Source organism: Onychomys torridus, chromosome 5, assembly GCF_903995425.1.
Source record: "Onychomys torridus chromosome 5, mOncTor1.1, whole genome shotgun sequence".
In the NCBI taxonomy this organism is placed as follows: Eukaryota; Metazoa; Chordata; class Mammalia; order Rodentia; family Cricetidae; genus Onychomys; species Onychomys torridus.
In genome coordinates this window covers 50,472,648-50,487,287 of record NC_050447.1, presented here as the reverse complement: position 1 = coordinate 50,487,287, position 14,640 = coordinate 50,472,648, and the positions used below count along the sequence as shown (strand labels likewise).

Genomic DNA, 14,640 nt, shown 5'->3' with positions numbered 1-14,640 from the left:
CGCCAGCACGGCGCCGTCGCGGCAGTGACGCCGGCCTCCCGGCCTGGATAGGGGGCGGCGGCGGTGGTGGCGGCGGCCTGGCCGGGGATGGCGATGTTCCGCAGCCTGGTGGCCTCGGCACAGCAGCGGCAGCCGCCAGCTGGGCCCGCGAGCGGCGACAGCGGCCTGGAGGCGCAGTTCAGCTGTCCCATCTGTCTGGAGGTGTACTATCGGCCGGTGGCCATCGGCAGCTGCGGCCACACGTGAGCGCGCGCGCCGGGAGCCCGCGGGAGGGGGGTCCGGGCCGGGGTCGTGGCGGGCGGCCGCACGGGAACACGGGGAAGCAGGCCATGCCCCTACCCGCCGGCCGCGCGCGCGCCCCGCACCCGGGCCGAAGGAAGCCCTGCACCCGCCCCGGCCCCGAGCGTTGCCAACGGCCGCCGGCTGCTTCGAGGGTGGCGGACGCGGTCGCTGCGCCAAGCGCGGGCGTTCGGGCTTGTAGAGATCGGGCGCGCCGTTGTAAATAAATAACTTGTGGCTTTTGCAATCCACTTTTACCCACCCCATGTCTGCTCGTTTTGACTACCGAAGAAATGAGTTCCCCAAAGTTAGGAGAGGGGCTCGTTTGGAGCCTGATGCTGTTTTGTTTTGAAGGACTTGGCCTATTCTGAACCTGAAGCTTCCAGGCAGCAGGGCCTAACGGGACCGGGACACCAAACACCTTGTTAGGTGCCCAGCTGAGCCAAGACCTCCCCCAATCTGGCTCCTCCTCCTCCTCCTCCATGTTTCAGGAACAAAAACTTGAGGACGTGACTGCTCGCGGGAGGGAGCGGTGCTCAAGGCCTTCACAGCTCCAGCCTGGTTGGGAGGGAGCCAAGATAGAGCGTCTGCTCCGTGACCTCCACACAGTACAGCTCTTGAGATTAGCAGCTGGAAAAGGGCGGGAGGACTTCTCAGTAGAAGGCCACGCTGCTGAGGACGTGGGGCTCTCCACTGCTTGGGGCTGGACAAGGTGCACCCAGATTGGTGGGAGGCATTTTGCAAACAGAGGCAGCTGATTTTGGAGGCTCTGATGCTGAGGGAACTGGAACTGCTTGGGTGGGTGGGTGCCTGCTAGTCATACAGGGAGGTGACAAGGACCTTGTCTCCATCCAGAGCTGCCACCTCCCCACCCTCTTATCCCCCCCACCCCACGTGTCAGGCTGAACAGAAGTCCCGCTCCCAATGGAGTGTTCGGCTGAACTGTCTTGTAAGGGCATAGCTCCTACTCAGTCTAATGCTACTGTGACATTCTAGCAGGAAGCCTTTGATCAGGACCCTCTTTTGTTGTTCGCATGCATGAGTAGGCATTTTATGGTATATTCTGTGAGGCTTGTTACTTTTGAAAGCCTTGCCTCCAGCCCCTTCACTGAGTGCACACAGGCCACTATGTTTTCAGTTTCCCAGTCTTCACCAAGAAATATTTGCCCCAACCCCTTCCCCAAGTCTTAATATGCTGTCCTCCTGGCAAGGTAGAAGAACATAGGATTGAAAAGCATCTTTCCTGTAGAACTGTTCCCATTGCTGCTTCTGCAAGCTTTTTTCCGGGCAGCCTTCACCTTGGAAAGGTAATCCTACTTTCTTTGCTGGTTCCATTTCCCCAGCTGTTCTCACCTCCCTTTAATTTACAGTGTCTGTCGGATGTAGCTTGTGTTCAAGTAAGTGTGAGGTTTAAGCTTTTGCATCACCTTTTAAAAATTCACATCTTTGAGCCACCTGACCAGAAGCAGTTTCCTTCCTGAGGTTTTCTTTTTCTTGTGAGTAGAACGTCGCAGAATTGCTGCCCGCGTACCTGGACCAGAGAGGGAGAGGATGTGGGGAGGGCTTTCAGGCTGCAGGTACCTGCAAAAGGCCTGCCAGCCGAGCCATGCAGAAGTGTGCTCTAGGAACTGTCCTGAGGCCACACAGGAGCTGTGCCTGGGACGAGGACAGTCTTAAGACTGCTCAGCCTTCACAAGGCAACCGCGCCTGAGGGGACTGGCTACCTGGAGGGTAAATGTTTGCCTGTTCAAGAACTCAGGAAGGGGAGATGCATGGGCGGGGAGGCCCTATCCCACACCTGTCCCTCAGGTGCTTCATTTGGTGGAGAAGCTGCCCATCTCTGCCGATGGAGGCAGGAACTCTCTGTGTGAGAGGTGTGTCCTGGAAACTAGGCCAAGAGCTGCACCCGCCATTTCATTCTACCTCCTCTCCTTAGGGGCTGTGATTCAGGGAGAGTCACTCTGTAGACTTCTTGCGTTCTTAGAGGAGAATGAGCCTCTTCCTCTCTGTCTACACCAGCATCTTCCTTGAAGACCTGCTCTTCCCAGCTCTGCCTGGGACACTTTCTTCCCCCCTCCCCCTTGCTTTCCCTGTGGGTTTCTTCAAGGTAGAATTCAGTGTTGCACAGTTTGCTCATTGAGAGTGTGGACACCAAGCTAGGCCTGGTGGCTCCTACCTGGAGGTTGGTAGCACTCCTGGTATTCGGAAGGCTGAGATAGGACAGTATGAGTATAAGGCCCAGTGTGAGGCACAAAGTGAAACCTTACATTAAATTTTTTAGAGTTTTTATGTTTTGTTTATGGGAGTTTTGCCTGTGTGTGTGTCTGTGCATCATGCATGCACTACCTGTGGAGGCCAGAAATGGTTTGGATTCCCTTGGGACTGTAATAAGCATTTGGGAGCTGCCATGTGGGTGCTGGGAGTCAAACCAACATCCTCTGAAAGAAAAGTCAGTGAGTGTTTTTAGCCACTGAGTTACTGAGCCATCTCTCCAGCCCCATGTCTCAAAAACATTCAACCCATTAGTTGAATAGAACCCATTGGTTACAGAGTTACAGAACCTTTAGCACCATTTAGAACATTCCTCAGGCCAAAAAGAGTAGCCAGAGCTCACCTCCTTCCACAGTCTCAGCAGCTACTCACCCGTTTTTCTCTCTGGATTGGTTCATGCTGCACATTTCACATAAATGGTACTGTGCAGTACCTGACCCTCGTGTTGGGCTTGTCCTCTTTTCCACTGCAAAGTCTGCCTCCAGGTAGTGTGTGTCGGTGTGCCACTCCCTTTGTGGCTGAGTAACATTCCTGCACAGCTTTGTGCACCCACCACCTGCAGATGCAGTCCTGGGTTCCGCTGTGAACACTGCCTGTAGGCGGTCATGGAGCTCCATTGTATACACCATCTTATGAGACCCAGGAATTGGCTGGCTGTCCAACTAATCAAATCTTAGGGCCAGTGACAGAGACCATCTTGGACTCCTTGCTGGAGTCCCAAGGGCTTTGTGTGTGGTTGCTGGTGCCATCTCTCTGCTCTGTGGGGGTGAGGTAGGTGACAAGGAGCCACTCTTGACTGCAGAAAAGTGCTTCTGAGAATCCTTTCACTTGGCGTCAGGTCTCAGGCTGATCTTGCTTCTCAGCTTGGTTAAACATGTCTTGCCAGGTGGTGGCTCCATCAAAATCGAGAGTGCAGGAACTTTTGACACTGCCTGAGCTGTCTGCCTGCCGTCCTCATTGCAAAGGGACCTTTTCTTGAGATCTCATAATGCCAGAGGGACATTGGCTGAGTCATCTGCAAACTCAAGAAGATTCTCACACCTCTTCTGACCAACATGGCTCCTCATCTCCACCCCAGAGCCTACTGAGAAGTCCCGGGGGAAAATAAAACTTGACACTGGCTTCTTGCAGCCCCTCCCAGTCTTTGAAGTTGCCATCTTTCTGGAGGCTGAGTTGATGCCCCTCCAGGTGCCCCCAGCACTTGTGATTTTGTGTCCACATCACCCTTTTTAAACTGTGAGCTTCTATATTAAACTAGAATCTCCACTCAGGGCCCATGTCAGTAAACTCAGCCTGACCCAGTTTTATGTTCTCCCATCATTATCCCACACCCTTCAAATCCATTCCTACATGTATTTTCCAGACTTCGGCTTGAATGAGCTACCAAACTCATTAAGCTCTTTAGTAGTGTAGTGCACCTTCTCATGGACTACACTTCCTATCTCCCCTCTGGGGGCATGTAAATTACATTTGTATGTACTTAAAAACTTAAGTCTCGTTATAGGCCTAGAGGCAGCTGTCGGTGGGCCCTAAGGGACATCAGTCTTGTCTTACCTGGGCCCTAAGGGACATCAGTCTTGTCTTACCTGGCATCTCATTCAGGGAAAGTCACTGCTGGTTTAGCAGACACTGAAGGATTTCTTTAGTCAAAGGTGGAAAAGGCAGTGTTTCAGGGGGTTGGGGTGGAAGTAGATCTTCTGCTGAGGGTGAAGAGACTACTTCCTCAGGTGAGATTAAACCCTTGAGAATCTGAGGGTCCAAAGTCCTCAGCTTTAATAGGTCCTCCCACGCGTCTCCATTCCCAAATTACAGGATCCCACTCTATCAATTAATGCTGACACCTTCAGAGGTTGGGACTTAAATTTCTGCTGCAATCCAGCCAACCTTATAATGAGGTTTGATTTTTCTGCAATTTGAGCTCTGTGGCTGCCGAGAGAAGAATCTCTTCCAGGGCAGTTAGAAACTTCAGACCGTGTGCACATCTGGAGCTGGTCAGTTTTGTCACCGATGTCATTGTCCTTCACTGTGTGAGATGCTGGAAGTTGGTTAATTTTATCACAGAGCTAGCTCATTCTTTCCCCATGTCAGTTATCTAAGGATGCTAGGAGCAACCAACCAGCAGCAGCATTTCCCTTATTTTTCCACAAAGTGTCAAAAGTTTTAGATACAGAGTCACCAAATCCATTGCCTCTCGCAATCAGTGAATCAGAATAATCAAATCCGTTTATCTCTTTAACTTTATAAAATAGTTCACACCATGAACTTTCAGTACTCTCCCAGCTTTTCAGTAACTAAAGGTGTTAGCAAATTGGAAAGCCTATTCCAGATACTTAAAAAATTCTTCCTTATACTTCTCTTGCTTTAGAACCAATTCTGACACCAAAATCTGTATTAGTCGGTGTTCTCTAGAGAAACAGAACTTATAGAGTGAATATGTATACACACACACACACACACACACACACACATATATATATACACACATACATACATATAGACGTGTGTATATACATACATGTGTATATATAATATAAAAGGGATTGATTTATTAGGGTGGCTTACAGGCTGTGGTCCAGCTAATCCCATCAATGGCTGTCTACCAACGAAAGGTCCAGGAATCCAATAGGTGTTCAGTCCACAAGGCTGGATGTCTCAGTCTTCAGTATATGCCAGAATTCCAAAAAATAGGCTCTAATGCCAGGAAAGAAATGCACTTGCCAGTGAGAGCCAGAGCAAGCAAAGAGAGAAGCTCCCTTCTCCCATGTCCTTTCTATAGGCTGCCAGCAGAAGGTGTGGCCCAGATTAAAGGTGGATTTAATCCACCTCAAAATATCTGCCAGGTCTTTAATCCCAGCATTCAGGAGGCAGAGGCAGGTGGATCCCTGAGTTTAAACCCAGCCTAGTCTACCAGAGCAAGTTCCAGGACAGCCAGGACTACACAGAGAAACCCTGTCTTGAAAAACAAAAACAAAACAATAAAAATGGGTCTTTCACTTCAAATGATTTAATTAGTAAAATATCCCTTACAGGTGTGCCCAGCCATTGGATTTTAGTTCATTCCAGATGTAGTCAAGTTGACAACCAAGAACAGCCATCAACTTGCACAATTTTGCTCTATTCCTTTTTGTTCCCCACTGGTGTGCATCTGATGAACGGAAGATACCGCAAACACCATCTGGGGGTGTGGGCAGGCAAGGACAGAACTCCTACTGCTGGCATCTGGGAACATGCCAGCAAGAGATTGGGCCCCTACTGATCCTCAGTGTCCCAAGTTTGTGCCCAGTACCCAAGCCAACCCAAGCACAGTCCCTCCTGTCACCAAGCTTTGACTCAAAGGATACAAGAACCCCTGCCCTGCTGCCTAGGACCCTGTCCCAGGAGACTTGCCTGGCCAGCTTTGATCATGTGTAAATCAGGGCTCCAGGCCTGGCATTTTGTTCCCCACAGTTATTGGTCCACTTTATACCCTGGCCCCCTGGACTCATACCCTGACTCCTGAGGTTTTGTCAGTCACCACATGATCTTGAGACTTTCAGGAAAGAAATGGGCACCCTGCCCCAGAGATGCTCTTTTTGGGGTACAGGCTGCAGGGGATACACCAAATACAGGAGGGCTGTACTGCCGGAAGGGACAGCTCGCCTCTTAGCTGTGTCCAGCTGGGGGGTGGGGGCATGAGCATAAGATTGTCTCCAGAACTGTCAGTAGCAACTGGGGAGCCACTCTGTACATGCTGGCATGGAGGAAGTAGCCTCAGGTCCATGTCACCTGCAGGTTCTGCGGGGAGTGCCTCCAGCCATGTCTGCAGGTGCCATCCCCTCTGTGCCCGCTCTGCCGTCTGCCCTTCGACCCCAAGAAAGTGGACAAGGCCACCCATGTAGAGAAGCAGCTCTCATCTTACAAGGCACCCTGCCGGGGTTGCAACAAGAAGGTACCCGCCCTGCTCGGGTTTCCTGAGGCTGGGGGGCTCTGGGTGGGGCAGCTTCCGCCCATGGGTTCCACTCTCCCATAGAGGAACTGGTGCATGGGCTCACACCCCTTGCTGTTGAGTAACCACATCTGCTCCGGTGTGAAGCCACCTGCCAGACCCTCTCAGAGCTCCAGGGAAGCAATGCTGTCACAGCTGTCTGATCTAGGCTCAGCTGGCTGATGCATATTCTGCAGATGCAGGCTGAGCACTCAGGCTGTGACAGACAAATCTGGGGAAGCCAAGAAGGTTCTGGGGGCTCTGAGGTGGCAGGTGCAGCCAGACAGAGACAGGGCCTTTTGAGTCTGAGCTCCTTGCACCCGATGCCAGTGTCTGTCCCGAGGAGAATGGCATGAGCCCTGTTCCCTGTGTCACCACACAAGGTCCTGCCACTTGTGCTGAGGCTTACAGGCCTCTTTGCGTCCTGTCCCCAGAGCCTGCCTCACCCCCTCCTTTCCCTTTGTTCCAGGAAAATAAGCAGCTGTGAGTACACTTGCCGTTTGTGTTGCAGACATCCCTGTGTCTCTAGTTAATATGTTGTGTTGTGTTAGCTTGTCACAGTGTCCTGAAGGTCACCAGGTGGATGAACTGGAACTACCCTGGGTCTGGAGTAGCAAGGCCGAGTCCGTTGCTGTGGTCCTCCTGGGTGCTTGGGTGCTCTGGTTAGACTTTCCACTGTGGTCCTCCTGGTGCTCTGGTTAGACTTTCCACTGTGGTCCTCCTGGGTGCTTGGGTGCTCTGGTTAGACTTTTCACTGTGGTCCTCCTGGTGCTCTGGTTAGACTTTTGAGGGAGACTTGGGACCGGTCAGAGCCGGACAGTGTCAGGTGTGAAGTAGTCCTGCTGCTTGAACATCTCAGTTTTCAAGCTGTCTTCAGAAGCAAATTTCCCTGCATGGATACCCAGCTGTGGCTGTGACTCAAGGAGGGCCTTCTTGGACCCTTGTGGTCTTGGGCACAAACTCTGGATGCTGAGGACATGTGTTATACCCACCTGCCAAGGCTGGTGTATTAACATGCCCTCCTTCCCCCTCAGTCTTGTGAAATGTCTAACCCCAGCTTTGGTGTGCCCTGGGGCTCAAGACCTTGTATCCACATTCAGGGATTCTGTTCTCTCTTCTGGTTACTCATTGAGCCCAGAGTGGTTTGAGCTTTCCCTGGTGAGCATCCTCTGCCAGTCCCCCTGCAGGCTAGGCTGCTGCCCTTGGCCAGCGTACTCTAGCTGTGACTGTGGTGACTTGATGGGACCAGCTGGGTGGTAATTATCACACTACATTGTGATCTTCACCACAAAAAGTATTTTGTCAGAGGAGAGATCTTTCATTGGTTTCTCCCTAGGGGTGTGAGCTTTTTTTTAACCTAGTAAGAGTAGATCCTTTCCACTCATTGGAACAGCTTCCGGTTTGCAGGTCTCTCTAGGGACTCAGGCATGGCGCCTGCTAGTCCTGTCCTGGGGGTTAGTGGCCTGCACCTGCTCTGTACAGCAACCCTGAGAGCCATGAACACTGCTGTGTCAGTGTGGCTCTGTAGAGACCCGTGTGTCTTCACGTGTTCTCTTGTTCACCAGGGCCCCTTTCAGAAGCCCTGGCCGTAGGCTGCTGCTCAGAGCCTCTGGTTGCTTTAAGAGCAGAAGGGATGGATCTCTGCTTTTGCTGGTCATTCTCTGTCGCTGCTGCCTGAGATCGTGACCTGCCCAGTTCTGCTTTTCCCTCTCGTCTCAGGTGACTCTGGTAAAAATGAGAGTACACATTTCCTCCTGCCTGAAGGTCCAGGAGCAGATGGCCAACTGCCCCAAGTTCGTCCCTGTGCTGCCCACATCCCAGCCCATCCCCAGGTAGGCAGCCTCCAGGGTGGGGACCCAAGATGGGCAGAATGAGGGTCCTTCCCAGGCCAAGGACTGTGTAGTCCCCCTGTCATGGCCGTATCCCATAGTCCAGTGGATGGGGTAAAGGGAAGGACCATGAGTTTTCTTACAGGGCACATGGTGCTCCTTAGGCTGCAGAGCATGGGACAGGGCCGGCCTGTCCGCAGAGGGGAGGGCAGGTTGGGGGAGGAGTTGGGGTGAGTGCTCTCGGCCCTAGCCCTGCTCAGTGTCCTCCCACCCCCAGCAATATCCCCAACCGGTCTACCTTTGCTTGTCCCTACTGCGGAGCCCGCAACCTGGATCAGCAGGAGCTGGTGAAGCACTGTGTGGAGAGTCACCGCAGTGACCCCAACCGTGTGGTGAGCATCAGCGGCACAGGGCTTCTGCCTGAGGGAGACATGGGGTCAGGCCTGGTCTGGGGACATCTTAGGTGGGGGCGCTCTGCAGGCCATATTATGGTTGAGTGGATGGGCAGGCAGACACGGGAGGCCCCCTCCCTGCTACCCCCAGCTTCTTTGTTCTAGGTGTGCCCCATCTGCTCGGCGATGCCCTGGGGAGACCCCAGCTACAAAAGCGCCAACTTCCTGCAGCACCTGCTGCACCGCCACAAATTCTCCTACGACACCTTCGTGGTAGGTGCCCGCCCGCCCGCCCACTCAGGGCCTCTTGCCGGGCGTGACAGCGCCAAGACTCAGTGGCCACTGGAGGGCACCAGGCACCCAGGCTTGTCACGGGCTCAGCCTACACCAGGCTAGCTGCTCTGGCTCCTTTGGTCAGTCACCACTCTGGGCCACCTGAGGCAGTGCCTTGGTTTTGTAGCAGCATCAAGGGCTGAGTCCCTGGTGAGGTATTTACTAACAGGTGATTCTGAAGAGAAGCTGGAAGGACTTTATCCAACCCCTGGCTGAGTCAGGAGGGTACAGCCCACTTGCAGGCCCCTCACCTAGACTTATTCCTTCTAGGCATCCCCCATGTACCCCATCACCTCCTGCATCCTCCAGCCAACTAGGGTTTCTCTCCTGCATCCTCCAGCCAACTAGGGTTTCTCTCTTCCTGGTCCCCAAGGCTGGAGATCTTGTTGCCCTGACTGACCTTTCATCTCAGAAACCTCAGTTCTTGGCCAGGAAAATGGGTCAGTGGATAAAGGCTCCTGTTGCCAAGCCTGACAACTTGTGCTCAATCCCCGGAACCCATACGTTAGGAAGTCCCCTGACTTCCATATCCACACATGTCACACACATGCCTTCACATACACACAGAGAACCTAAGCTGGACAAAGAAACTAATGCTGACTATCTGAAGGGAAAAAGCAACTGAGCGGTGAAACCGCCCCTCATGGTGACAAATCTGCAGACTCCTGGCCTGCAGCATGACCCTAGGATAACTTCGGGAGGCCTCTGGGGAAGAACTGGGGGAGGTAGATAGGGCTCTCACATCCAGAGGCATTTTTTGAAGGGAGGCTTGGGACCACAGAACGGTGTTTGGGTAGACTAGCATGGGAAGTGGGCTGGCTGTTGGGAACCTCCCAAAACTCATTTCTATTTGTTTCCAGGACTACAGCATCGACGAAGAAGCCGCCTTCCAGGCTGCCCTGGCTCTGTCCCTCTCTGAGAACTGAGGCACAGCCTGCCAGCTGCCTCAAGTCTGGGGCCGAAGACACAATCCCACATCTAGGGATAGGGCGATGGCCCTCCTGCCCTGGCACCTGCATAGGAACGCGCCTTACTGGGCTAAGTGGAATTTCACACAAGGAGAGCTGGTCTCAGAGCCCCCAGGGCTGGGATGCTGGCTAGCTGGCCCCTTGCCATCAAGCAGGACCACTGGGTCCTGGCCAGCAGCACTGGTTCATCGGTGCTTCAAGAGGCAGGTGCTGGCCATTGGGTTAGAGCAGTTGGCTGCCTTGCCCAGCCATGATGTCCTCGTGTGGAGAAGGATGAGGTGCCCTAAGCTGTGGCCCAGCAGGACCAGGGGAGGAGGCACCAGCCAGGCTGCCAGCCCACCCGGTCCCCAGCTTTGCTTCCACCGTAAGCATTTGGTACTGGCTTTTGTGATATTTAGGAACCCTGCGTTTTTCTATCTTATCCTGTGTGATAATCTTTTCACGTTTTATAGAGCAAAGACAAAGCAGTTCCTCTTCATACCGCAATACCTGTGTTTGACTAGGAAGAACAGTATTTTTATGGAGCATTTACAAAGTTATATTTTTTAAAAAAAAAAATAGTCAAAAATAAACACTTGTGTGGGATCAGTACACATTGGGAAAGAGAGTGGGCAAAGCCAGGGCTTCATCTGTGTGTGAGACAGAGGTGGTGTCCCCAAGCCACTTGCTTTTTGAGGAGGAGGTTCTCGTTTGCTGTTTTCTTTTTGATGGTGACCCAGAAGAAATCCTAGCACTCCTGGCCACTTGCTGTGGCTGCTCCCAGCAGATGTAGGACAGTCCAGGCAAAAGGGGGCCCTTCTCCTGCCCCAGGAACTGTCCATGGCTCCCTGTCACCTTCCAGAGCCAACCACATCCCTCCTCAGGCAGGGACTGCCCTTACCAGTGGTAGAACCCTCAGAGGCCAGAGAAGCCTGCTTGGGGAGGTCAGGCTAGAAAATACTTGTCGGCATCTTGTTTTGTTCATGGCATAAATTGCTGTCCTTTCAAAAGAGTTTAAATAAATTGTTTCCAAGCATCCGCAGCAGCCTTGGTGCTAGGTTTTACCGTCAGTGTTAGTTGGGGGCTATCAGGGTCTGCAGCTCTTCCTCACCTGAAGGTGCTTTTTCTCTGGTGGTTGGTACCACCACGAGCCCTTGGTCACCCTTCCCTGGCCTCTGGGTGGCCTACAGAATGGTGGAGACATTAGCATAGTCTTTGACTTCTGTATCTTACCATTCTGAGGATGGATCCTTGGTCTTGTGAGGCAGGCCAGCTATTGTAACTGGTCCAGGAGCCACCTCCAGTGCCCAGGGTTCCCTGCTGCCCTCTAGCCCACCGAGGGGTTCTACTAACTGAGGAGAGCTGGGCATGACGAGCTCCACAAGGTGAGTAAGGACTACAAATCAGACCTTGCTCGAAACAGCCAAGAGCTGAACAGTCACCTGGCAGATATGGGTAGACTGCTGCGTGCCTTACCGTCCCACTTAGTTCTCAGGGGGCACCCAGTGGCAGGTCTCACTTAAGTGGGACATGGGCAGGCAAGTCAAAGCCTCCCACCCACAGGCTGTAACTTGAGAGGGACTGGTTGCTGGACAAATGAATAAATACCCTGTAAGAAGCAAAATCACCTTCAGACTTCCACCTGGGAGGTTCCCATGGCTGGGGGGGCCTTTACAGGCAGTGTCAGGTTCTGGGGTCAGTAGTGCTGCAGCAAGGCTGGCCTCCCTAGAGCTCCAGACGTGGATCCTCTCTGAGCTGTCAGCTGCATGTGAGAGCCCTCAGAGCAAGGCTGGTGTGTGCTCATCCCCTGGCTGCCACCTAAAACTACCTCTTCTTGGGCAGGCATTCCTTGTCCAACAGGAACTAAAGTGGTGCTCTCACAGGCCCAGGCCTGTGCTATGACTGACCGCAGTGATACATCAGAGAGCATGATCTCTGGGTGCCCAGGAAACCCTGGAGGCAGCTGCAGACCAGTCGTGGCAGGCCGTGTCCTCAGCCCCAGCCTTCGCTTGAGATGCTTCCTGATTTCCTGTGTGCTGGTGCTGTGGAGGCCACTGTGCAAGCCTGGTCTCAAAACTGCAGAGCCTGCACACCTGTGGGGTTGGGGAAGAGGAAGAATGGCAGGTTGTAAAGCCATTTGTCCATCATGGCCGCATGTTACATCTTGTTCGGGTACAGGGCAGCCTGATCTCCCGGACTGTGCTCTGCTTCCTGGATAGTAGATCTTGGGGCTCACCGCATCAAGTGTGGTCTCGTTAGCCCCTTGTACACTGTGGTATCTGGTCTGGTCCCTCACGAGGGCTGGGGGAGGGGGTGAGGAAGAACCACACCCATCTGCTCCTGCTTTTACTAGGAGCAGAAGCAAGGGGCAGGAAAGGATCCCTTTCCGGTGTCCCACATGACTAGCTACTTTTTGAGTACATGGTTCCCACTTGATAATGATGATAACTAAACCTACCACAGGTTAGCCAGGTGTGGTGATGAATGCCTTTAATCCCAGCACATGGGAGGCAGAGGCAGGTAGATCTCTGAGTTCAAGACCAGCCTGGTCTACAAAGTGAGTTCCAGGACAGCCAGAGGTGTTACACAGAGAAACCCTGTCTCAAAAACCAACAATAAAACAAAACAAACAAACCCCTAACCTACCACAGGCAGAGCAATCCCTGAGTGAACAGAAACAACAAAAGCAGGAGGTGTCTTATTTGCATATACCTCCCCAAATGGGTCCATTATTTAATCTAGAACATTCCACCCCATGATGAAATTTAGCCCATACCCTCTCTTTCTGGACTTGTAGAACTGATTCCTTTCTTTGATTTAGTCCATGGAAGCCCTAAGGCTACCTTTCAAGGCTGTAGGATGGGATGTGACACATCTGTGCTCAGGAGGGTTGACACCCTTCTCAGCTCTGTCTGGGCTTTGAGGGTAATTACCCCTCTAGCTAAGCCATGAGGCAGCATCCACCTGAAGGTACTGCCTTCCCCCTTTGGTCTTGGTACCGTCATAGGGCTCCACATCTAGGAGTCTCTGGAGGGACATCAGAGTAAACTCCAAGGAGGGCAGGAAACCCAGACAAGGCTGATGGCAGCAGACCCATACCCAGGTGAAGCAGTCTTAGATTCAGAAAGTGGCCAACCATTCCCTTGTATTTTCTGAAGAAAAAAAAAAAATCTTTGGAGACGAGTAGCTAGAAGCTGCAATCCTAGTGGGATACCCCTTAGAACAGAGGGGCCACCATTCTTCCTGAGAGGATCACACACACCTATTGCCATAAAGTCTGCCCAGGCTGTGAGCAACTCAACACAATGTCTGCAATCAGGTAGTCCCTGTCCTTAGATGTGGCTCACCTCTAAACTGAAAGTTCAGCAAGCTAGGCTCTTCTCCCACCTTGGATTACTCCAGGAATAGTAGAAGCTACCTGGGTCTCCCCTGTCACCCACCCACACACTCAACCATCCTTCCCCAGCCCATGACGCCCTGCGGCATCCAAGGCATCAGAAGCCTGGGCTGGCAGCAACACGCCCTTAGTTTCACGTTATGCAACAGCACCAGAAGCTAGCCCCCTGCTTCTTAGAAAGCACCCTGACGACAGGTTTCTGGACCTTTCTCTTAGGAAAGGGCTAGGTAATGAACCAGAGGCAAAAATCAGAGCATGGGGAGCCTTAGCTTCAGGCCTCTGGGGAACATCTAGATCTTAGGAGATCTCTGTGCTCCCCCACAACACCGGAACAAACACAGTGCTGTATGATTGTGTGTGTGTGTGTGTGTGTGTGTGTGCTGCATGGTTTTCAAGGCTTTAGCACTGTATGCCCCAAAACCTCACTTCTGAACCAAACAACCCGTGTCCAGCTGCACTTCACCCATCCACCAGCCCATCTGGCTGCAGGAATCTTGCCTTCCCGTAATTTTTCAAGCACATTTGTATGGTGCTCTTGGTGCTCACCTACTTAGTATAGGAACAAACCCGTTTGAGCTCATGAGGCCTTGGAGAAACAGTCAGAAACCACTGTTACCATTGGATGAGAGGATTTTGGAGACCCTGCCCCAAGCTTGTCCAGGAGAGGGGTGAGTGGAGCCTTCCGGCTTCCTGCTCAGCTCACCTGGAAACCACGGCATTGCAGAAGACCCAGACCCTCAGCTGAGATGTGATGCCAAGAGAAAGGCTCCCTGTATATGAAACACCTGGGCAGGCCAGGCCTGGGTGAGAGATGGTAGCACTGCCTTCCTCTTGGGCCCTATCCTGAGAGATGTCAGCCCTCTCTCCAACATTCAAAACACTGGAGGAAAAGGCTTCATCCACACACAGGTGTCAAGGCCTAGTGTGGTTCACAGACTCTCTCTACAAAGGCCAAAGAATTGTCTCCAACTGGGATCTCTTGGTAGTAAGTGGGAAGATGGAGCCAGCTCCCACCCCTCATTCTGAGCTTTTTCTCAGGGAAGAACAGGGAGAAGATGGGTCTCCCTCATGTGATCAATCCAGTTCTGAACTCCAGAAACCCTGAGAGCCCATAGGGGAGGCTGTGGTCCTGGGAGGATGAGACACTGAGAGCAGGGGCAGTGACAGTACTGTGTCCCCCAGGAGTGCTCAGCAGTGCACTGTGGAGTTGAGGGCTGTGATGTGCTCG

General features: G+C 52.7%; 1 protein-coding gene across 4 annotated transcripts; it reads left to right on the top strand.

Annotated features, from left to right (window-relative positions):
• Positions 1 to 4: 4 nt before the first annotated feature.
• On the top strand, positions 5 to 11,057 carry Rnf166 (ring finger protein 166). 4 transcript variants are annotated; one of them, XM_036186781.1, is made up of 7 exons: positions 18 to 242; positions 771 to 991; positions 6,322 to 6,478; positions 8,234 to 8,346; positions 8,621 to 8,735; positions 8,887 to 9,008; positions 9,929 to 11,057. In XM_036186781.1, the coding sequence occupies exons 4-7, from the start codon at positions 8,249 to 8,251 to the stop codon at positions 10,167 to 10,169; spliced, it is 576 nt and encodes a 191-aa protein (XP_036042674.1). In that variant the 5' UTR covers positions 18 to 242; positions 771 to 991; positions 6,322 to 6,478; positions 8,234 to 8,248; the 3' UTR covers positions 10,170 to 11,057. The 4 variants fall into 4 exon arrangements, with proteins under 4 accessions (XP_036042673.1, XP_036042674.1, XP_036042672.1 ...); XM_036186780.1 differs by lacking the exon at positions 771 to 991 and having other exon boundaries at positions 5 to 242; positions 8,901 to 9,008; XM_036186779.1 differs by lacking the exon at positions 771 to 991 and having other exon boundaries at positions 42 to 242.
• The last annotated feature ends 3,583 nt before the right edge of the window (positions 11,058 to 14,640 follow it).